This window comes from Nelumbo nucifera, chromosome 6 (genome assembly GCF_055504915.1).
Source record: "Nelumbo nucifera cultivar China Antique chromosome 6, China Antique-T2T, whole genome shotgun sequence".
In the NCBI taxonomy this organism is placed as follows: domain Eukaryota; kingdom Viridiplantae; phylum Streptophyta; class Magnoliopsida; order Proteales; family Nelumbonaceae; genus Nelumbo; species Nelumbo nucifera.
The window spans coordinates 19,921,312-19,946,356 of record NC_142654.1 but is presented as its reverse complement, the minus strand read 5'-3'; the positions used below and the strand labels follow the sequence as shown (position 1 = coordinate 19,946,356).

At 37.2% G+C, this 25,045-nt stretch overlaps 1 protein-coding gene across 1 annotated transcript in view; it reads right to left on the bottom strand.

Moving 5' to 3' along the window:
* Positions 1–721: 721 nt before the first annotated feature.
* The window catches only part of LOC104591291 (putative LRR receptor-like serine/threonine-protein kinase At1g53440), a 40,320-nt gene continuing 15,996 nt past the window's right edge, over positions 722–25,045 (bottom strand). Inside the window, exons 2-25 of the mRNA XM_010250099.3 lie at positions 24,126–24,294; positions 23,887–23,958; positions 23,526–23,594; positions 23,360–23,431; positions 23,195–23,266; positions 19,125–19,196; positions 18,979–19,050; positions 18,802–18,873; positions 18,622–18,693; positions 18,455–18,529; positions 16,942–17,013; positions 16,729–16,794; positions 16,463–16,528; positions 16,342–16,380; positions 16,208–16,257; positions 15,684–16,048; positions 15,306–15,504; positions 15,090–15,224; positions 5,584–5,702; positions 5,145–5,355; positions 4,815–5,052; positions 2,976–3,126; positions 1,911–2,346; positions 722–1,001 (exon numbers count right to left, since the gene is read on the bottom strand). Of these exons, the coding sequence (XP_010248401.1) occupies positions 1,954–2,346; positions 2,976–3,126; positions 4,815–5,052; positions 5,145–5,355; positions 5,584–5,702; positions 15,090–15,224; positions 15,306–15,504; positions 15,684–16,048; positions 16,208–16,257; positions 16,342–16,380; positions 16,463–16,528; positions 16,729–16,794; positions 16,942–17,013; positions 18,455–18,529; positions 18,622–18,693; positions 18,802–18,873; positions 18,979–19,050; positions 19,125–19,196; positions 23,195–23,266; positions 23,360–23,431; positions 23,526–23,594; positions 23,887–23,958; positions 24,126–24,294 (2,921 nt within the window). The 3' untranslated portion in view covers positions 722–1,001; positions 1,911–1,953. The remainder of the gene's footprint in view (positions 1,002–1,910; positions 2,347–2,975; positions 3,127–4,814; positions 5,053–5,144; positions 5,356–5,583; positions 5,703–15,089; positions 15,225–15,305; positions 15,505–15,683; positions 16,049–16,207; positions 16,258–16,341; positions 16,381–16,462; positions 16,529–16,728; positions 16,795–16,941; positions 17,014–18,454; positions 18,530–18,621; positions 18,694–18,801; positions 18,874–18,978; positions 19,051–19,124; positions 19,197–23,194; positions 23,267–23,359; positions 23,432–23,525; positions 23,595–23,886; positions 23,959–24,125; positions 24,295–25,045) is intronic.

Genomic DNA, 25,045 nt, shown 5'->3' with positions numbered 1-25,045 from the left:
TTTTAAACGCATGACTCTGAGATGGTAAATTCATATATTGTTCTATTAAACTTTGAGGGGCTGATGATAATATTGGGTGCCATACTAGTAGCCCATCTGAACACGTCATATGAAGGTGTTTGGCTTTTTCCTAATCCAGTAATCACCAGACGGTTCTAGAATTTTGCTTCGTACCAGCACCATAACTTGCTAGAATTTAGCTGGTTTTGTGCTTTATGACTGAATTGTTTGGATTATTGAATTAGTCTTTCCTTCAGAGTAAATGGGACACGAGCTCAGGTTATTTTGTAATTGATTTTGCCCGTTATTGCCTATTGGCAGTGTGCATTATGAATCTGTTATCTCTCAACCTTCTTTCTCTCAGTCCAGACCAGTGTGTACATAGTGGTCCAATGTTGTGAGTCCGGATCTCCTGCCCATGAGAATACTGTCCACGTTTATTGCAGCTATACATGAAGAACATACCAAGTTCAATGTTGTAAGCATGTTCAATGAGCACTTTGAAAAATTTTTTATGCCTGTCCTTAAAATATCCCCTTTTTGAAAAAGATTAAAACCACTTTTTACAGTTTTAAGAATATTTATTAAATGCTTATTGAACATGTTTACTATAATGTGCCTATTATATCCGAATCCCTTTGTATTTGCCACTTTTTCCTTCATCTTTTCTCTCTCTTTCTCAATCTTCATTCATCAAAAGGAGGTTTCTCTGCAAATATTTATTAAACAAGACATTTTGTTGCATTTGACTTGCTGTTGTACATATAAGATGAATAGTCATATATTATTTGGATATAAGTAATAAAAGAAAATACATGTCCTCGTGACCATACTACGTCTTTTCTAAAAATTAACTCATCTGGCATATCTAACAAAAAAAGAACTGCGCTCTGCATAATCTCATTAGGTATTCAAGACTAAAGGTTAACTGCCCAGACTCGGTGATTCATCTCTTGCCCATTGAATATCTCAACTACAGGATCATCTACCTGGACGCCAACCTGATAAACAAAGTAAAAATATGCATCAGTTTCCCTTTTAATGGCATCATGTAACATGAGTTAACCAGGCACGTGTAGAAGTCATATCACTTGTGTAGTTTTCATAATGCAGTATTGGTTTTCTTCTTCCTTCTACGAGAGAGAGATAGTGAACGCAGATGGAGGTTGCAGGCTTGCATATTTATTGAGTCCAGACTCACTTAAATCTGGATTCCGTTAAAAGCGATGGCTACTGAACGGGCTGTGGAATCAATGGCAATGTTCCATGCCACTAGGATCCACATACCCCTTTCACGGTGGGATCCGCGAATTTGTTATTGGCGTGAATTATTACCATTGATTAGACAACCAACCGAATAGCCATTTCAGCTATTCCGAATTCGTTAAAGTTTAAATAAGAGAATATGCAGCCGTTACTCTGGTTGTGGAAAATTGCAGTCCAGAGGATGCGAACTTGTTTTTGCTTTGGAGAAGTACTGAAAGAATATTTTATTTTCTTAAAGATGTTTAATTTGAAAAAAGACTAAATCTTTAAAAAAGTGCGACTGTCTAGAGACTCTAAGGTTCGTTTTGGAAACAGTACAAATACAGATATGTATAGTGCAAAACCTTGAATATTTTAATTTTAAACCTTGTTTTACACTGTACATATTTGTATTTTACTCTTCCCAAACAGAGCATAAACAGCTAATTTCCTTTCCCATAAATCAATTTTAAGAGCAAACGCCTTTTTCCTGTCTTCTTAGGCAAAATGGAACATAAGGTTGACACCAGGTATAATTACAGTTTGGATATTGCCTTTGGTACAAGGCTTTAAATTCTCTTGGTAAGACCAAGAGTCTTATATTTTAAGCTTCTAAATACCAAATAATAATAATAATAATTTAACGAAGTCGATTGAATCTTTACCTCAAGATTCTCTATTGTCATCTTGTTAAAATGCTCACTGATATCAGGAAGAAGTTCGAATCCATCCATCAGAATGTTCTCTACTCTCTTCCTCTTGCAGAGACACCCAAGAATCCACAGTAGAAGTGCTCTTTTGCATCTGGCTTTCTTGAGATGTACTTGACATGTATAATTTACTACCACGCGAGAGCTTCTCTAAAGCCTTGAACCTCAACTCCTCGCTCAATGAATCTTGCTTAATGGTTGACACTTGAACTGCGATTTTGCATTCGAGCATACTCACCACGCTAGACATGGCTGGCCTTAGAGAGGGAGAGGGGTTGGTGCATAAGAGAGCCAACTTCAGCATCCTCAGTGCCTCTTCTTTGGAATAGTTTGATTCCAATACAGGGTCAACAAGCTCTAGGAGATTATCCCGCCCTTGTAAAACATAAGCCTGCAACTCCATAAGAAAATAAATTATATTTACTTTGTCTAAACAATTTCTACTCGTCACATTTCAAATGATACTAGAATTGGTAATCCAGTCAAGTCCAGAAAAATATATACTGATGTTTGGAGGAGATTATCTCTTATGAAGACTATGATGACACAATAAATTATTGGGTTGATTTGGGCATGCCCCATTTTTAACAAAAGGGGCACATCCCTGATTATTACTTGAGATCTACAAGTTGTTCTAAAAGGAAAAATCCGAAAGTGCTGTTTATTGCCATGTATTGATTCTTTTATCATTATAAACAGCTGTTTTTTTGCCCTTACATTGGGAAACTTGGTTTAGCAAAAGTGGGATTTCCCCAAATCACTCCCAATTGCTTCTAGGTTGAGTGGTAACCAAGAAACAAAACTCATTTTCAGTTAAATAGGTCTAATATCATAACCCCAGGAAATCCTAATGCATTACTGGTTTGAGATACACATAACAATTGATAATTTTTTCTCCCTGCTAACAATCATTGATAGTTTGCAAGTTTTCTAGAATAATCAAGTGACCAGGTTTTGAGTAGGAAAACAAACTGCTTTATGATATAAAGGAAGTGCGATTTGCAATAATGCATGGTTTACCCAATCAAGAAGATGAATACAGTCCTCCTTTGGCAAAATACTTGTGTTGCTCTTTCCACTAGTAATCTCTAACAAGACAACTCCGAAGCTGTAAACATCTGCTTTGTTGGTCAAATAACCTCTCATTGCATATTCAGGAGCCATATATCCTCTACAAAAACAATAACGAAAATGAAAACTATGTTTATACCATGTGGGCTCTACTGATGAATAAATATGTACAGATATAATTTGGGGAAATGACAGCCAAAAATGACCTAACGGTAGCAGCTAAACTAGTAGGATTATTGATGGGACTCGAAGTGAATTTCAAAGCAAAACTGTTATGTAAATGGTTGAGTTGGGAATTTTCCATTGGGTTACATTCTTGCACAGTAATCTCAATGAGACTCCTAAATTAAAGATTCCTCTCAACAGACTTCCAAGAAACAGTATTTCTTTGTTTAGATCAATTGTTTGGATCATTTCCACATGAAGAACATCCATAACTACAAATATCTACAAATATTGATAAAAAAACTACAATATCTACAAATTTTCTACTTGTCACACAAGAGATTTACTCAAGCACACATTTTAAGTACTCAAACAATAATCAATTAAGCTTAGTTGATTCAGTTGCTGGAATGATTGGATATAAAACCATGTTCCACACCTGTTGCAGCAGGTCCTAAGATGTCTCCTGTAATGCTTCTTTGACTCACACAACTAAATATGGGTACCTTGTTGTTCTACTTGACCATCACTATATCTGATCTAATCCTATAGTTGGCCAGGTCTGCCAATTCATGCATGCACCAAGGATCGAGAACCTTCAAAATGTCAGTGAATCTACCACCATCTCAAAAGCAAGCTTGAAAGTCTTATCATAAGTCTTTTAATTTCAAATCATGCGACACAATATATTTCTTAAAAATTCATGTTTATAGTCCCAAGTTATGCCATCAAAATTAAGCTTGAGATATCTCTTTTCTGGATGTTTCCACCTCCCAAGCACCTTGTTCCTTATGAATCAGTCACCTCCCCACATCCTTAGGATATCATCAAATGAGAAGGGATTAAAGATCTCCAAAGATTTTATCCAAAACATTGTTCTTATCTTGATACATTCAATCACTGCTTTCTTAGATCTTTTTTGTTCTTTGAAATTGTTGCATTTATGTTTTACAGGGAAAATGATATCATTTCAAGCATTCTATTTGAGCTCTTATGCAATTTTATCCACCAATTTTCAAGACTTAATGTGGTACCTATCTATTGAAGCTCTTGTATATGGTATGTAAATCACGTAATCATTCTTACCTCAAATGAGCAAACTGGACATTATTTCATAGAGTAATGGTCTTTGTATTAAGATGATAATCATCCATCTATTCTTAAAAATTTTCAATTTTGATACATCTAAAAGACTATAACTTTAATTTTTGGTTTAAAGTGTCATTTAATTGAGCTATGGCCTGTGGGTTCAACTCCATAATGCTCTTTTTTCCCATTAACTTCTAACCCTAAAATATTTATAACTCATTTCACATTTGCAAGGGTGGTGGTTCAGACCATCCATTCTTGAGAGGCTAGGCAAGCCCTATGTTAATAGATAATAAAGTGTTTTTTTAAAGACAACTATACCCTTTCGCTAACTTCACCAATGTGAGCTCGTCTTACACTGCTGGTCCCAAGATCAGGTAATGGAGGGTTGCATCAGGTTGGCAACTGGAATAAAACTTTTGCCAAACTATTTTGTAGCCAACCCTATATGGATAAAGGAGGGTCTTTTATACACCAAATGCTATCATAGGCAGAAAAGAAATCAGTGAGTGGGAATTAAGATAAATAACTCACAGAGTTCCAGCTATTCGGGTGCTGATATGGGTATTTTCCTCTTCATCAAGTTTAGCCAAACCGAAATCAGAAATCTTAGGATTAAGATCCTTATCAAGAAGGACATTGGTTGCCTTTATGTCTCTGTGGACAATCTTCAGCCTCGACTCTTCATGCAGATAAGCTAGGCCCCTAGCTATTCCCAAGCAAATCTTACACCTTGTTGGCCAGTCTAGCTTCATATGATGTTCCTCAGGATCTACACATGGAAGGCTGAGGTGAATTTACCAGTGCTAGTAACCCAGAGGACACATTGTCAAATACTAGAATAAAGGGCTGAGGTGAATTTACCAAATAGAGCACGGGCAAGGTTATTATTTTCCATGTATTCATATATCAATAATAGCTGGTCTCCTTCAATACAACATCCATAAAGCTTTACAAGATTTGGGTGTTTTAAAGCAGATATCATGCCTATCTCATTTATAAATTCACGGTTCCCCTGCTTTGACTTGGATGAAAGCTGCTTGACAGCAACTACAGAACCATCTGGAAGTATACCCTAAAAATCACAAAAGTAAAAGTCGTGATTTTGCAGAAATATGAGATGAAATATGTGGAAGGTAAAGGAAAAATATGTTCTATATTTTTCTTCATTTCATATGAGAGTTTTGGATTATCAACCTCAAGGTTGCAAGGTTGATCCATTAATCCCAAGAACAAGACAAAATGGTGGTGTAACTCTCTCACAAAAAAGTAAGGTTGAAAAATAATCCTTAATCAGGGTTACCTTGTAAACTGGCCCAAAGCCACCTTCGCCTATCTTATTTTCACGGTCAAAATTCCTTGTTGCTGCTTTAATTTGCTTTAAACTAAAATGACCTTTTTGTAGCTTCAAGTTTCTAAGTTCTGCAAAATCAGTGATAATTATTGTAAAAGAGAAAATGTAGCTTAGAAAAAATAGATATTTTTCAGTCTTTCATGGGCAGGTATCTGAAAAAATACCATAGTAATGCTGCAGTTTATCAATTGGATTACCCATTGGATTTTTCTGTTGACTTTTCATGGATCCATTTACGAGGCAAATCAATCAAGTAGTTTTAAATTTAAGTCCATAAACCGAATGGACACTATTCAACTATAGATACTGTCCTATCAAATAAATTCTATTACCTCCAGAAACTTCATTTGATTACCCACCGGATGGTACAAAACATGTGACCAACAATATATGAGATAGTTAAGAGGAAAACAGGGATACCATTTGGATTTGTAGCAGAAATGACAGCTTTTGCTTTCTTGACTTATCTTTGTATTCTTTATTTTTCTTTATGTTTTAGTAGAAGTTTCTGTTTTGTTCAAGTGTACCAAGAGTTAATTGTTGTGAGAAGAAATGGATCAGAAAGTTCATTGTTGTCCATGGGTTAATTCAATGCCAAATACCAGAATTATTTTCTCATTTTATTTATTAGGTTTTGGTGTCCTTTGTATCATATTTTGTTCTAGTTTTACCATGTATTAAGAATAGGTAAGTTTTCAAAGGAGTTTCTACTAGTCTAGTTAAAGTCCAAGTTCAGACACATTTTCCTTAGCAGCCAAAAATCATTGTAGAGCATCTCTTAACCTTTTTCTTTTTCCAATTTGAGATGAAAATCACCGATAGCCTTAGTAGAGATTGAACAATCTTTAATATTTGTTCCTATCAAGACTTAGTCATCCAATCCTATTATCTGATAGATGATCATGAAGTTTGATGTCTCCTTACCCTAAAATAGTAGAAAGAGAGCTATCAACAATCTTAACAAATAAGATGTGATAAGAGGAAAATTAAGGACTAGGGCTATAATTGGGTTGGATTCGGATCAGATCCAGCCACTTTCAAATTTATCCTATCATTGAACATTGAAATCTGAATCCAATTGGATCTGGGGATCTCGGATCAGATTCAGATTTAACCCAAGTCTGCTTTATACTTCTTTAAAATAAAAAGTTCATTAATTTTTAAATTATATAATTGTTGAAATCAGTTAGTTGTTCTCACTTTTCTATTTATATTTCTGTCCTTTAGTGCCACAGGGGGCACTCTTGTAATTTTACTTATTTTTATTATTAGTTGGGTCGCCCTAATATAAAAGCTAATAGCTGGCGCCGCCAGCTATATGATTTTGAATCCAAAATTTCTCTCTTTTCTCCTCTCTTCCTCTTCACCCTTCCTCTTCTCTTCTTCTCCTTCTCTGATATCTTTAACCTGGAAAACATGGTATCAGAGTGGGTTTTCTGAGGTTAGAAAGAGCACGATAAGTCTTTTCAATCCTTACTTTTTTTACTTCACCTTGCTGTGGATTGAATCTGATCAAGAAGTAGATTGGACTGATCTGAAGGGGATTCTACTAATCCTCTTCCCTTCTTCCTTGGTCGTGTGCCAAGAAACCCTTAAAGGAAGGGAACTATGGTGCTGTGAAGACAGATCTTTCTTCTTCTGTGGATCGTGTGGTCCTCTCTTGTACCCAGGTAAGTGGGTTTTGGAGGTCTAGATGACCTGAAACTGCTATGTTCTCTTTGAACTGTGGATCGTGTGATCTTGATATTTTTTGTACCCAGATAACTGGATGGTGTAGGTCTAAATGACCTGTAACTGTAAGACAGTAGTCGGCTATCTTCCTTGGGAATTTTTTCAGTATCTGTGTATCCAAGAAGATGAGAGGGTACATACAAAGTCAGCCTAGCTCCAGAGTTGCCCTCTTTTTGTCTCTGAAATGTCTTTCAGCAGTGTGCAAGCAAGTTTTTCCTATATGTGTGGTATTCCTATAATTTATTCTTGACTGAACTGAATTGGAGATTGAACTGTGGAACTGAGACTGAATTGGGGATTGAACTGTGGCTGAACTGGGGATTGAAGTATTGAACTATGACTGAACTGTAATCGAGCTGTGGCTGAACTGAACTAATCTGAACTGAACTGTGAATGAACTGTGGTTGAACTGTGACTGATTTTGAATTGAACTGGACTGATCTGTGAACCTAAATCTTATAACATGTCTTCTAAGGATTCTATCCTGTCTAGTGGGTCCTCCAGTCAAGGTGGAGTGAGTGGGGGAATCAAACTACACATAACTGCAAGGGGGAAGGTAGGCTATATTAATGGTAAAACTAAACAACTGAAGTCTCAGGGGGTAGAGAATGATATGTGGGATCAGGAAAACAGCATGGTGATGTCATGGCTGTTACTTTCTGTGTTGCCTCCAATCAGGAAGACCTTCATGTGGGCGCTGAAACAGCTGTTGAGATTTGGGAGCGGGCAAAATCTACCTATTCAGAGCAACATCATTATTCCAAAATATACCAGTTGCAAGCTGCCTCCTCTACTTGTAAGCAGGGGGAGAAGACTCTCTCAGCCTACTATTCAGATTTGACCTCAATATGGAAAGAACTAGATCACTATCAGAACATTGATTGGAAGTGTGATGCTGATAGGACTACAAGTCTCTAGTTTCCCAACAACAGGTATTTGCCTTCCTCTGGGGGCTGAACCTTGTATATGAGTCCCTCAGAGTTCAAATATTAGGAAGTAAAGATCTTCCTTCAGTACAAGAAGTGTATGCTCTAATACAGTCCACAGAGAGCAGGTGGAGGAGTGTGATGAATAGCTTCGAGGGGGAGCAGATTACCTTAGTGGCTAAAGGGAGTGTGGGTGTAGGAGGCAATAATTCCTTTAAGAAGAGTAACTTCTAGAAGAGAGTGGATGATAAGGATAAGTTATGGTGTATTCATTGCCAAAAGGCCAAACATACTCGAGATACTTGTTGGGATCTCCATGGAAAGCCAAAGTGGGCTAAGGAGTTGAGTAAGAAATCATATCAAAATAAGAAGCCGAGATAACCGAGTCAGAAAAAGTTCAATACAACAAACTTGGCCTCTCAGGAGCCTCATTCATCTACTGCTATCAACCAGGACCGCCCATCCGTTGCCAATCCCCGGGAAGATATCATTAATTCTTTCCAATAACCACATGGATCTATATGGGAGAGCAATATGCCAGATGGATTCTGCTCCTCCCGCATCGACTTCTTTTGCATCTACTTCAGGTAATGGTAATTCTGCCACCGCCTTCCATGTGTCCTCCCATTCATCTGATTCCCCTTGGATAATTGACTTTGGAGCCTCAAACCATATGATGGGTAAATCAAATTGCTTTCATGTTTTATCTGGTAGGGACAAAGCGAGATTAGTTGATGGTTCTTTTTCCACCATAGCTGGTCAAGGAACCATATCCCTTCCTTTTGGACTTACCCTTTCTAATGTATTACATGTTCGGAAATTACCATAAACTTGTTTTCTGTCAGTAGCATTGCAATTTCATTAAACTGTTCAGTGACCTTTTTCCCTTCTTGTGTATCACAGGGTTCGAACTTGGGGAAGATGATTGGTAGAGGTCGTATGCTGGATGGTCTCTACATGCTGGAGAGCAAAGCTAGTCTTGCGGTCATTGAGTCTACGAGTCAATCTAGTATGAGTCAAGTCTACTTATGGCATAGTCATTTGGGTCATTTATCTTTTGAGTCACTAAAAGTCTTACTTCTGGATTTATTTAAATTAGTGCTAGTGAGTTCAAATGTCAAACTTGTCAGTTGAGCAAACATTATAGAAATCATTTTTCTTCAAGAAATAATAAATCCGATTTTCAATGGACCCAACCCTAACTCGAGTTCAATATAGTTGAAATTCTTCAAGTTGGGCAACCCAAATTGCACCCTACTCTTTAATACAAACTTATAGTTGAAATTCTTCAAGTTGAACAGGATTATGTACAATGTTGATAGCTGCTTGGTTGTCACAGTAGAGCATCATTGGCTTCTCGTAGTCAACCCCCAATTCTTCTAAAAGGGATCGTAGCCACAGTAATTCTGACACACCATGTACCATTGCCCTGTATTCTGCTTCAGTTGAGGATCTAGAAACTAAAGATTGTTTCTTACTCCTCCATGATACAATGTTCCCAGCGACTAGAGCACAATAACCTGAGGTGGATCTCCTATCATCAATACATCCTGCCCAATCAGCATCAGTAAAAGCTTCCAGCTTCATGTGTCCATGTTTGGAAAATAGAATACCTTTCCCTGGAGTACCTTTCAAGTAACACAGAACCCTTTCTGCAACAGGTAAATGAGTATCTCTAGGAGAATGCATAAATTGACTAATAACACTTGTTGCATAGGAAATATCTGGCTGGGTCATGCAAAGATAATAACAACTTCCCAAGCAGTCTCTGAAACACCCCCTTATCAGATAAAAGCTCATCATTTGTAGCAGAAAGCTTATGATTGGGATCAATAGGAGTGGAGATTGGTCAAAAAATACCGAAGATCTTCCAAATCCTTGATCTCAAATTCAGAGTTGAGAAATCTTTTTAGTTTACTGACCTCTTGAGTGTCATTACCCGTGACCACAATATCATCAACATAAACTATCAAGAAGGTCACCAGAGAGCCATTTCTCTTCAAGAACAAGGTATGATCAGATTGAGTTTGTGTGTAACCAAAGGAGACAAGAGCAGCTCTGAACCTCTCAAACCAAGCCCGAGGAGACTGTTTGAGACCATAAATAGATTTTTGCAGTTTACACACCTTGCCTTGCATTTCCTTCCCATACACCCCTGGAGGCAAAGACATATAGACCTCTTCATGTAGGTCTCCATTCAAGAATGCATTTTGAACATCAAACTGGTGTAGGGGCCAATCAAAAGTAGCGGCTAGAGATAACAAGACCCTGTTTGAGGTCATCTTAGCTACAGGAGCAAATGTCTCAAGATAGTCAATACCATACATCTGAGTGTAGCCCTTAGCAACCAGCCTAGCCTTAAACCTCTCAATAGATCCATCAGAGTGACATTTAATGGTAAACACCCATTTACAACCCATTGGTTCCTTCCCTTCAAGTAAGTCAACAATATCCCAGGTATGGTTCTTATGCAAAGCATCCAGTTCAGTCATCATAGCATCCCTCCATTCAAGTTTAGATAAGGCTTCCGATACGGACCTGGGTATCACATGGGAAGAAACAGAAGCAAGAAAATAGTAGTAGGAAGGAGAGAGAAGGTTGTAAGACAGGTGTTTGGAGATACAATGGGCTGTATACTTCCGCTTGCCCTTGCGGAGAGCAATAGGAAGGTCAAGGTTTGGGAAAGATGTAGATGGGTCAGAAGAAGGCTGAACTGTTACCTCAGTAATGATGGGAGGAGCAAGAGGCTCTTTTGTAGGAGTTGAAACAACCTAAGCAGAGAGAAGGTTGTAAGACAGGTGTTTGGAGATACAATGGGTTGTACACTTCGGCTTGCCCTTGCGGAGAGAAATAGGAAGGTCAAGGTTTGGGAAAGATGTAGATGAGTCAGAAGAAGGCTGACCTATTACCTCAGTAATGATGGGAGGAGCAAGAGGCTCTTCTGTAGGAGTTGAAACAACCTGCCCATGTCTGAATCTGTGCCTTTGGTACCACCTTTGGAGAACAGGATGAGGAGGAATTATAGGAGAATGAGGTGGAAGAGGAGGAATAGGAATATCGGAGGTAGGTCCAGTGGGAGAAGTAGACACCTGTTAGAAACCTGCCTAACTCAGGGCTCTTCGAGGGGCCAACCTCCTGAATTCTTGGGAGAGAGAGAGAGAGAGTTTAATGCTAAAAGAGTCCTCCATTATTCCTTTTTGGCTCTACTACTTATAGTGTTACAATCTTGACTGTTACAGTTGTTACAAGTGGATGGCAGTTGTGACAAGTGGCTGCTAATGTGGCCTCTTCTTGTAACTGACTAATTGCCTTCTGTTGGTCTATTCCAACAGTCTTGACAACACCTCATGATAGGACTCAAGAGGAATGGGAAGAGAAATAGCTGGAGACATAGCAAAGGGCTCTTCAGATTTCTCCCCCTCAGGAGAAATGCTAAAGAATGAGTCAACTCAGCAAATGTGACATCCCGAGATACAAAGCGGGTGCCACTAACTAGATCAAAACAGCAATATCCCTTCTGTGTGGAAGCATATCCCAGAAAAACACATTTACGAGCCTTAGGTTCAAACTTGTGCCTTTGATGACTGTGAATATGCACATAGCAAGTGCACCCAAAAACACGGAGAGGAAGAGAAAAAAATATCCTCACTTGGGAAGAGAAGGCTAAAGGGGGTTTTGAAGTTAAGGACCCGGGAGGGCATACAGTTGATCAAAAAAAGAGCAGTAAGAACAACATATCCCCAAAATTTTATAGGAACATGGGATGCAAACAAGAGGGATCTGGCAACTTCAACCACATGTCTGTTCTTCCTTTCCGCCACCCCGTTCTGTTGTGGAGTGTAGGAACAAGAAATCTGATGAATAACCCCAAAAGTTTCAAGATAGGCAGAGAGGGTTTTCTCAAAATACTCCTTAGCATTATCAGAACGGAATATTTTGATCCGAGTGTTAAACTAGGTGAGGATGAGTTCACGAAAATTTTGCACAATAGCTGGTACTTCATCCCTGGATTTCATGAGATAAATCCAAGTGTAACGAGAGTAGTCATCAATAAAAAGGATAAAGTACCTGTAACCCCCCATATTTGGCAAATGATATGGCCCCCACACGTCAGGGTGAACAATATGAAAAGGAGAAAGAGATCTTTTATTGCTTACTGAATAAGAATGTCTACAATGCTTTGCCAGTTCACACGACTCACAATGAAGACTCGATAAAGACACTCCCTTAAACATATCTAGAAACAAATGACTCAAAGCAGAAAAAGACAAATGACCAAACCGAAAGTGACATAACAAGACTTTGTTAACAGACTCTGACAAAACTTACTCTAAGGCAACTCCATGAGGTGGTCCAAAAGCTCTATCCGGTGTGTCCAGCAAGTATATTCTGTTTGCCTCATGGCCACTCCCAATCATCCTCTGAGATTGCAGGTCCTGAAAAACACAATGAGTGGGAAAAAAGGTTATGCTACAATTCATGGATTTAGTTAAGTTGCTAACAGATAAAAGGTTTGTGTTAAGTTTAGGGACATGAAGGACAGAGGATAAATAAAGAGTGTCAAAGGTCTTTATATCTCCTTTACCAGAGATGGGAGCAAGAGACCCATCAGCAAGGGATATTTTCTCTTTGCCAGAGAGAATGTGGTATGAGCAGAAGAGATTAGATAGGCTGGTCATATGGTCTGATGCACCGGAATCAATAATCCAAGGGATTTTATGATTACCTGAAACTGAAGCATGATTTGTAGAAGCACGAATACCTGAGTGAGCAAATGCAAATGAAGATGATGTGTTGTTGTTGGAAGAGTGAGATGAAGAAACAATAGCTTCCAAGTGATTTAGTAGCCTCCCATACTTTTCAAAATCCGCCTTCACTGCTGCCAACTGCTCAATGGTTAATTTTTCTTCACTCTCCTTATTTCCTCCTTCAGGTACTATAGCAACATTAGTTGTCTTAGGTTTTCCTACCTGACTGCCCTTCTTAGAGCTGTTGTTATTCTTAAACCTATCAAGAAGAAGCTCAGGATGAAGCTTCTAGCAAGTGTCCTTTGTATGCCTCGGTTTCTTGCAATATTCACATATCTGCTCCTTTTTCTCAGTAGAACCATTTGGCTTTATTCCAGCATGTGCAAAGTGTTCTATACGTGGACTATGCAACTGAACCTGCCGCCTACTCTCCTCACTGCTTATCATAGCATATGCCTGGGAAAGAGCAACCTCATCTCTGGCCAGGATATTTTGCCCAATGATGTCAAAATTAGGGTTGAGTCCAGTGAGAAATTCAAACACCCTATTTCTCTCCACCAACTTCCTATACATTTCAGCATCATTCTTACTCTCCCATACAACTGTCTCCATAACATCAATTTCTTGCCATAGGGATTTCAGTATAGAGTAGTAGATTGCTACACTCTTCTCCCCTTGTCTTAGGTTCTTCACATCACTTTTCAACTTATAAACTCTAGCTACATTCAACTTCTGTGAATAGGTCTCAGTAACACTGTCCCATATCTCCTTAGCCGAAGACATCCAGAGATAATGCTGACTTATATGAGGTTGCAAAGAATTGACCAACCATCCTATGACAGTATAGTTCTCTTGCATCCATCTCTCAAATTCAGGGTCAGTCTCTTCGGGTTTCACTTTACTACCTGTGAGATACCCGAGTTTTCCTCTACTACAGACATAAATTCTTATAGACTGTGCCCAAGCAAGATAATCTGTCCCATCTAGCTTGATTGTGGTCACACTAGTTAAAACGGAATCTACCGAGCCAAGGCCGGAAACCGACACTTGCTTGAACTCACTTCCGTATGTCTCCATTAAACAAACGAAAAATCAAAGAACCAGAAATTTTGTCTATATAAACTTACTTGAAGTCAAACCAGAACCCAGATGCTTGAAAACTAGGGTTTTACTCCGTCCAACTGTTGGGGAGGAAAAGAGAAGATGCAGCCGCTCCTACCAGAGCTTCCCAATCTCTTCCAAACTTGAACCACCCTTCTTTAGGAGTCAAAAGACACCTCCCAAGCACAGAGTGCCACACCCAAAGCTTCACCTTTACCTGTACCTTCGAAAATCTCTAATCGGATAGGGTTTTGGGCAGCAACAGAACAACACCACTTCTTGGCAATATCCGGCCAGATTTAAACTCTCCAAACTCTCTACCAACTAGGCCAGAGATCCTCTGAACTATAGAGAACCTATCTCTCGATACACTCTCTTAATCTAAGGGTGTATGGGAAAAGAGGAAGGTGATAGACCTGCTCTGATACCAAGATGTAAATCAGTCCTCAAATATTAGGTGTAAATTTGAAGATTAGAGGGGAAAAAAAAAGGAAGAAGAGAAGTAAGAGCAGCAGTACAAGAGAAGATGGCAAAAAGAGAAGGAAGAAGAAGAAGATTCAAATTATCTTCCCTTTCTCCTCTAATCCTTTTTTATTAAGAATTAATGTTAGAGTAATGACAATTATGCCCTTAAGTGGGCGGCCAACTAGGCAGTAACATAAAGAGATTAAACAAAAAGAAATAACAGGCCCATTAAGAGAGGCCCATTAACCAACAAGAAAAGAAAAGATATTAGAAGAGAAGATACTAGGACCCATTCGGCCCAGTCTCTTTACATGTAGAAAGAAAACTAAGGTTCTGCATGAGAAGTTTTAGGAATAGTGATTAGCAAGCTCAAGGCTCATTTATAGCTTATTTTCCCAATAATGGCTTTCCACATGAACTAGCAATAAAAAGTCCTAAAGAGACTTAACCAGGAACATTTGGAATGTACAACTATTTATCATACCTTTGTCCTCAACATCCTTCCTTCCTAGATAACCCTTCATCCAAAGGCATACCAAAATTAGCACAACAGCTATGCATGCAGCAGCTACGATGCCAACGATAGCTCCAACAGACGGTCCACTTTTGGGTTCAAAGTCTATAATATGAAAATGATGATTATTATAAGGCTATTACGAGGGAAAGGGGCCCCAACCATCAAATGTTTAGATAAACTTACTGGGCGTCACTGCAATAGCTGATATGAGGGGTCCATATACACCTCTTTCTGGAACGAAGGTAGTCCCTTTTCCTGACCAGTATAAGTGGATCTCCAGAGTGCTACCATTAACAATAACATCATTAAATTCCATAATGATGCCTTTACCAATACCATTAGCTTCCTTGGCAATATTGAAATACTTCAAGCGTATTTCACCCTACAAGAATCAACAATGACACAAATTTAACTCGAGTTAAATAATAGGTCTACTATTTTATAAATAAAGAGATGGAACTAAATGGTATCTACCATTGGATATGATATCAGTGGATTATTACCACTAAGAAATGACATTGGTAACTGAATAAGGATGATAGTGACGTGTCAATAACTCACCTGAATTGATACATCAAAAATGCGCTCCCCAATGCTGCTAAATGTCTGGTCATCTGTATACATAATTTCGGCAAAGTGGAGCTTCACTGTATAGCTCCCTTTGTGTAAGCAAAGTCCATAATACCTGAGTGATAGAGGGGCAAGGCGAGCTGTCCTGTATATTGCTGAACCAGTGATATTCAGTACATTGTTTGAGGTTATGTAAATACCATTGTTATTTTCCAAATAATCTCCTGTGGTGCTACAAGCCCATCTTTCATCATATTGGTAGAAATCTGATGGACCCATATTTGTCGTGTCATCTACATATTCTTCCCCATCAAATTCCTCCCTCTGGCCACCGCAATTGATGAACAAGGAATGATCTGCATGTTTTAGTGGAACAACATATGATCATACTCAAAAATAGTAAATCTTACATAGTAATTGTAAATTCAGCACCAAAGGTCTGACTGCCCAACCACTTGAGGATCTCTTTATAAAAAAAAAGGCACTTGAGGATCGCATGGAGAGAATCTACTTACATGCTGGTTCCCTAGAACAGGGAAGGTCCTTCTTCAAGCACCAGTTAACCCTGCAGAAAGTGTTTAAGTTCATTTACTTCCTTGGTATGGCTCTTGAGTGAAATGTATAGGATTCCAAGGACCTAGGAACTTACAAGCAGTTTGCTGAAGATGAATAACTGGCAATTGTTTTTCTGTTAAACAATATGAAAAGGGAACATTTTTAGACAAAAGGATTAGGAGCAAAAAACATATTAAATCCTGGGTGCACCTTACACTTGTGGTTGTTGCTCGCAACTGGATTGTTTAGAGCACTCTGTAAAATTGTTGTAAGAAATGTCTCTGCAATACAGATAACAGTGTTAAGGTAATGGAATTCTTCACAGAATAAATAATACTAAATATGTGTCAGTAGGAGACTAAAAAGGCACATACTAATTACTAAGGAAAGTTATGAGTAGATGAGCATAACCAAGTAGATAAGGAAATATGGCAATAGCAAAAATGAAGTCTGATTCAAAGCTTTAATAAGAAATACATACATGTTATTTCCGTTATCCATGATCCAATCTGGTACTTTTCCAGTTAGTGAGTTGTTCGTGAGATACCTATATTCGTAAACAATAACAAGTCTATTAGAGAAACTATCTATGAAGTAGAACCAATAAAACATAAATATAAAGAAATAAAAAAGATTTGAAAATAAAAAAGGGAATTTGATTCTAGTAATTTATTCAAAATGGTTATTTACATACAGGTATTGTAACTTTGACAGACCCTCCAATTGTTTAGGAATTTGACCAGTCAATCTGTTGAAGGAAAGGTCTCTGCAATGAAAATGTTATTATGAGAACAAATGTAAGATTTCTTTCTAATGTAAAAAACTACACAGAATCTTCTCCGTATTAGGTTACCCAAGCCCTGGATTATTTTTAAATCTATTCTTTAGTAGATGGTAAAGTAAATTATAATGAAATGCCCTAACAAATACCATCTCTGCTTTCAAATCTACAAGTAATACTACATTATAAAAAATTTCTTTTCCGGGTGCATTTACTATAAACATAATATCTAAACCTTGGGAATCAACCACTCCATGCTTTGCAAATAACAAGATCAAAAGCATTATTAAATAGGTTTGGAAAGAAAAAGAATTATTTCCACAGAAATATAAGGAATAATGAATCTTTTCACTTTTGGAAAATGAATATGAACTTTCACAAGAACCCATCATTGAATGAATTTCCTGTTCTCCCAAAATGCTTCTTCCTTGTTGCATGTTTTACTCAATTTCAACAGGAACATCAGTCATGGGATGACTCTAAAGGATCTAACAGGACATGAGAGGATCTTATATATGGACAACTGAATCTAGACAAATACAAACCAGAAAACCATGACTTAAATTTAATCAGTACATGAGATCCCCTTGATATATGGACAACTGAATGTATACAAACCAGGAAACCATGAGCTTGGAATTGGGATTAACCTTACAAGATTGTTCTGAAAGGCATCACGAATGGCATGAATTGAACCTTGCCAAGTTTTGAACTGAACCATTCAATGTTTATAGATTTTTTTTCCATAAAACTTCGAGTTTCCTAAAATTTTGGAAGATTCTGAATAGGTTCCTATCTTTCCTGTACTCCATATCATTCAGGAAAAGCAGTATTCTTATTCCTAGTATAATGGTACACTAGTTCAATGAATTATTTTGCATCAATCAAATAAATGAAACCAGAGATATAAAATTAATAATCTTAAACAGAAAATGAGGGAGAAAATATGAAGTTCAAAGAGAGAAAGTAGAAAGAAAAAATGGTTGGGGGAGAGAACTGTACTGGGGTATTGTGCACCCTTCTTTGTTGCTTATATGAAAACATTATAGGGTAGTTGAAGGACAAATCTGCCCCTAGGTGGCAGCATATATAAAAATAATAAAAATAAAGCCCATGAAGGGTCCAATAAGTCAATCAGCCAATTATGAACAATGCAAAATCCTAATAAACAGGGTTTATAGGATTGTTGAACATTTATGGGCATTGGCCATTGGAGAATGCCTCACTTATTTGATCTAAGTGATTTGACCTTGTTCATTCTGTTACTTTGAAATTCCACAGAATCCAAAACAACAGAACTGAGAAGCTCATTGAACTCTGAAGTATATTTCAGGATTTCTTGGCATCCATCTATTCCCATGGACCAATAGTTGAAGATGTTTATACAGAAAACCTCTAGATAAAGGATCTGTCAACAGAAACTTACATTTTTTTAATATTTGTCATAACTTCTCCAATGTAGCTAGGGATTTCGCCTGTAATCATGCAATTTCTGAGTATCCTAGAGAACAAAAACAAAAGTAAGTGCTCCATGAATGAGAGGAATCATAGACAGACTGTTAAACAAAATACACCATGCATATTTCAGCTCACAATTCAGTCATCGCCTTCATATCTTGGAGGTCAGGGAAGCTCATATTTGATCCATTTAAGTCAGCCACCCTCCTGTAATTAAAGTGCATGGGATCAAAAGACTTATATGGTCATCATATCTTCATTACTGTTGTTGTAGTTGAAACATAGAAGTCAAAAGTGACCAGAATGTTGCCTCACAGTTGGATTAGGTTTTTCAAGAGGGATATTGTGGAAGGAAAAGGACCCTCCAATGATGTTCCTTGCATATCACTGCAACAATTTTAAGAACAATAGCAACTTCTCTGTGACAATTTTGATTAAACACACCAAATGCAGATAAATGGCATGCAGGTAGATATCACATAAGATACTCACAGGCTAGTAAGTTTGGTCCAGTTTCCAATGAAATTAGGTATCCTCCCAGATATACTGTTTCCATCTATCTTACTGCATTTATTAACCAAATTTAGGAACATATATTTGAAAAGAGAAAGCTTCCCAGATTAATAGCATTGACTTACAATTCTGTCAAGTTCTTCAGATTTCCAAATGTTTCTGGTATTGGTCCTGTAATATTGTTCGCAGAGATAGTGCTGCGGGAGTGAGAAAACAGTATGCATTAGGTCAACAACAACATTGATAGTGATATTATTGAATATTTTATTTTGATAGTAAAAGGAAATTTATTAAACTAAAATAAGATGAGTTACATGAGCAGCATGTGGGAAGAAACCTCCAAAGGGAAAATAAAGAGAAAAAAAAAAAGAGAAGCATGAAAAGGATAAATCGTGCAATATACCAAGAAAAAAAACCAGCCAATAACCCCCACTAGCATTTATAAATAAACAACAGCTCAACAACTACAATGCAAGCAGAAACAGCTCAACAACTTCTTCTTCCCTACCTCTCTCAACCTTATAATATTCCATGCTAGAAGGAGGTTAGTATCTCCTTACTCCAACAACATTCATTCATTTTTCTCTAACAACCTTTGTCAGCATGCTGCCTGTACCAAGCAAGAGCCTCTTCCTCCAACCTAGAGAAAATCACTTCAGTGAACTCCTCACCCAAGAACCAAAGATCCAAATCTCTCACCACCTGGACCACATGATACACCACCTTATCCATAGGAGATTGCCTATTCAACAAAATGAGTTCATCCATATGTACCTCATTGACATAATTGACAATTTAATGGTGATGATGATTATGTTAGTAACAACAATGGTGATGATAATGTTTGGTTATAACCATGAAGAGAATTGAAACTGATACTCACAACTCATTTACTGCATTTTAGGGAGCTCTATTAAAAAGTGAATCAGATTGACACATAAATGAGGTCATAGGAACCCATCAATAATTATGGTTGAGCAATACTTTATTAGTTTACACTAGCAGATATTCAACTGCAGTGCCAAATAAAAAGAGGATAGCCATCTTAATATGGTTCTAGAAGAAGGGTTCATTCTACAAACATACAAGAACATAGAAAGAAGAATGGAGATAAATAAGAAGATTAAAATTCATATCTATAACTTATATCCTCTTCCAAGATCTAAAGGATTGTACGTGTTGCACGGCTAAATGGTACAAGGAATAACCAACTAATCAGTCAATAACTCCGAAAAGATGCATATATTTTCCCAGATCACTATCCTGGCCTCAATGGTACAAGGATAAGTCTAGACATAGTCTTTGACATTGACTGTACTTCTGCAGAAACTTCATGAAATTTTAAGTGGTCTATTGAGCCCATTCATATATTTCATATTGAGCTTTATTATCCATGTTGATACTTTCAACTGAACATCTAGACCAGTTGAACAAACCTATCTGCAAATCAATCTGTCTTGACATATTTGAAGATCTCAACTTGATTTTGATACAACTATTGTCTTCTCAACAATTTGGACATGAAGAATTTAATTACAACAAGTCCTCAGTAATCACTCCTGTTGCTAACCCGAAAGATGATGCAACATGAAATTTCCAGATTTTCAACAAATTTTTGGATCTAAGAAAACTTTAGTTAAATGATGACCAATGCATATTGGTTGTGGGATTTCTATCCACCCATTTATTTGACATATGTTACAAATGAAAAGGTGTACATTTGTTCTTTATTGAATCTCTTGCTTTGATTGCTCAACCAACAGTTGAAGCAACCCTTAATTTATCTTGGGGTAATCCATTGACGGGGGATCCAATAAAGAGTCCCTTAAGAAGCCTCTTTACTTAACCAGTAGTTGGTTATATTTCTTTTGTTCTTTCTTAATTTTGGCACCAAGGGTACCTTTTTTTTTCTTGTTTTAATTTGCTTTGTGTGAGGTCCAATTTGAAATGTTCTCTAGGTGTCCTTTCAGGCTTCCTTTATTGCTGGATTTAAGTCTTAAATTAGAGGTTACGTTAAGGACAGTTTTGTCATTGTTTCAATCTTTAGCCACAAGGTTAATTTGGTCTTTTTACTTTACCACGGAAAATTGCCCCTCCCATGTAAGCATATAAATAGTTTAGACATAAGGCTTTGGAGATTAATGAATGCAATTGGATTGCCATTGCTGTAAGCTTGAGTTGCATGGTGCCACCACATCTAGGAGTACTTTAATCCTATAAGTGATCTCTAGGAAACCTGCTGTGATTCTAAAGCTGTCTTTTTTTTCTTTTTCTCATTAATTCTTGAAATTTCATTTGATTGATGCAATTTGGAGTTGGAAGCAGGATTCATTGAACAAAAGGATTGATTTCTCATCACAACCAAGTACCTAATGGAATTATAGTTCTCTTAAAATTCAAAGCCTAGTTTCTTCTCTCTCTCTCTCTAAATTAGGTTTTTAAGACAGATATTCCAGGAATCCTAATGAAAACCCTTGTTTGTATGCATGGTGTGACATATTAATGTAAGCAGTGTACACGATAATATAATAACGAGTCCAATTTGGATTCTCTAGATAAATTAGGATATCCATGCAATATATAGTATTGGTTCTCAAAATCAATAAGGAAATAAAGTTATAAAATAGGATTGTCTCTCTAATTGACAAGACTATAAAAAATTCATGTAAAAGATAAAAAACAAAATATGAGTGATACCATACATGCCTAAATTGAAAAAAGAAAATATGAATATAAACGACAAATAATTTTATGTACAAGAGAGATAATGGTCTGTTCAGTGCCATATCCATTGTTAAATTATGAGACTTTAAAAGTTAAATCATTTCTGACTACTTCAACCCATGTCCTTTTTGGTCTGCCCCTAGCTCTTCTAGCCCCTTCAACTGGTAACAGATCAATTGTTTTTACTGGTTCTGTAGATGGCATTCTTTGCACGTGAACAAACCACCACAGTCTACTTTCCCTCATTTTATCACCTAATGGAGACACTCCTAAGTTCCTTCAAATAAGTTCATCTCTAAAATCCTGCCCTTTCTGGTTTTCCCACTCACTTGTCCATCTCAACATTCACATTTTTGCCACTTACAAAATTTTCCGTTTAGCCACTATAGGCCCTTTATCATTTAGTCCTTTCACCTTTGCAATAAATTGGAAACAACAAATAATAACTCCTCTACCAATGATCCTCCCGCCCCCCAGATTCCTTCACCACATCAAATTTCTAATCAGAATGTAAAAAATCAGATTTATAAGATTGTTTTACTCCTTTGCCTTGTGGAAATGTAAAAACAACATACGTAATAGCAAGATTTGCCTTACAGTTCAAAAGAAAAAAAAAAAAAAAAAACTGAAACTATTTGCAGTCTACTATCTCATACATATGGAAGTTTATATGAGCAAGTACTTGTAAAACTATAATTTATGACATCTGAGTTGCATTTTCATCTATCAACTCAACACGAGTCATTTGAGTTATCCAAACTTTACAATCTATTTCGGATTTAGGGGGTTGGAATCCAAATTCCAAAATCAACACTTAAAATCCATGTATCAAACAATTTACAAAAGAAAACAGCTTTGCTAGAAAAGAATCTACAGTGGGAGTTGTGAAATGGATCCATCCATGCTTTATGGAGCAGAATGCTCGAGAGGATAGACCCCTTTAACCAGATACAAGGATGTTAGTATTGACAAGGTAAAACTTGGAGGAGAAAAATTAGAAATGCATATATCCACGGGTACTTTGGAATATCACCAACCAACAAAATATGGAATAAGTAAAAAAAAAGATGGTTTTTCTATGTCAAATGAAAACCAGGTAATGCACCAGTTAAAAAGAACTGATTTATTGTACAGATTCTGATGGACAAGGATATGCCCAAAGAAACTGAGTTCAGGTATCTAGAAAAGACTTTTAGCTAATCTTTACAGTATATACAGAGTTAATGTAGAACAGTGTACCAGGATTTAAGCTGCCAACCCAATTTACCAATAAGGTGGCAGTTGCTGCTGCTGCCGTTGATGATAATGATAATAATAAACATCATAATAACATCATAATTTAAGTAAATAAGATATTACAAATGCACAAATTGGTCCATTTATCTAACCTTGATGATAAATGGTCAGCATAAGATATTGAGGAATATCAGAAAGTAATAATAATAAAATAAAATAATTAAATAAGACTTACAATATCTTCAACCGGCTTAAATTACCAAGCTCTGCGGGAAGGGTACCTCCAAGCTGATTATCTTCCAATATACTGCAAAGAAAAAAAAAAGTTTGCATTGTTTGCATCAGAAACATAAATAGACGCAGTGGATTAATCTACCAAGAATATTAGATTACGACTCACAGGTTCTCAAGTGTTTTAATGTTACCAAGTACTTCTGGAATTGATCCACTAATGCGGTTCCCCAGAAGGGATCTGTGATGTATAATGATTTCAGTCATTTCAATAAATGGTTATGTTAGAACAACTGAATCAGAAATGCAAGTGAAGAAGAGGATTAAGAGCTTACATGATGACAAGAGGGATCTTAGCCCAACTTACTGGAATAGACCCATTGATGTAGTTGCGACTAAAGTCTCTGTTTTAGCACCAGCAGCAGAATCAAAAGACAAACCTTACATTATAAATCTTTTTCAATTTCAAATTATAATTGACAGGAAATAGAAGCAATCTTCTCAATTAGTTGATGATTAGAGATGTGGCTTAAAGTTTGCTGCAGCCCGGAGGAACAGGACAACATATAAAACTCGAAATCAAATTATCTAAAACATTTGTTTGATGGCCCAAGAGTCTCATTGCAGCTTTGTGATGATCAAGCAACTTTATTTGTGTATGTTCAAAAGAATGTATATAATGTCAAAATCACTTACATCTCTTTTAAGTATGGAAGATCCCCAAATTCATCAGGTAGGACTCCAGTTAGGTTTAGACCCTTCAGCAGACTGAAACTCGGTAAAAAAGAAAATAAAGAAGGTAAGTTAAATATAAGCGTGAAAATGGCTCAGAGGCAAGAAACTCGGTTCATATTAAAATCATGTTCCCAAGTTGATCGTGGCCGTGGAAACATTTGAGAGAGAGAGAGAGAGAGAGAGTAGTGTGGTTAACTTACATGCTTGTGACATGACAAACAGTATAGTGATTGAAGGAACAGTCACAGGTGACTTTGCTGAGGATTGTATTTGCAAAAAACTTGTCAAAATCTTCACTATTACACGATGTTCGGCTGAGGTTCCAATATCTGTTATTTAGTTTGTTTGATATTTTCTGGAGGGTCCGTACTGTCAAAGAGTGGTTACCAGTAATTGTTCAGAAACACACTTAACAAGATCTGACTGCTAAAACATAACAAGAAGCGAAAACCATCAAAGAACATTGAGATTTCTCTTGATGTGCTCTCGGGTACGCACAAAAAGATACATAGATCGATAGATATAGGATAGGTTAGCTCATCTCTCATGGTTTCGATTGTTTACAAAAAGAAGCCAACCTTCCTATTGCCAGTCAACTGCAAAAATTCTCCTTTCAATATCCATTCTAAAGCCTGAAAGCTTAAGGGGCCAAGGTACCCCAGTACTCGTATTGTCAATAACTCTGCAGTTGCATTCGTTGATTCACTGTTCAGTCAGATCAAAGTCAGTTCGAACACTGTTCGAACAGCCTTATAGCTTTATAGCCTTGCATCGGGAATATCTCCGTATTTTTATACTTTATTTCATGAGGAGTTATAGGCTATGATCGCTGTTCGAACTGACTTTGCTCTGACTGAATCCTGTTTCTGATGTTCCATGGTCCAGTGCTAAGTGTACTGACTAGGAAAAATTCGGCTTTTCTACATTCCACAGCCTGTGCAGTCCACAGGCCTCTCCCTTCACACTGAACAGCACTTGCTGTGAACGTGGACAGCCAGAGTTTTCTCGTAATGACTGGCTACGTCACTAAAAAGGATTCCCCCAAACAGAACTATAACATGACGGAATTAAAATCAACAAGAATCAAATCCTAGAAGGCACCTAGAAGACGCTAAACTAC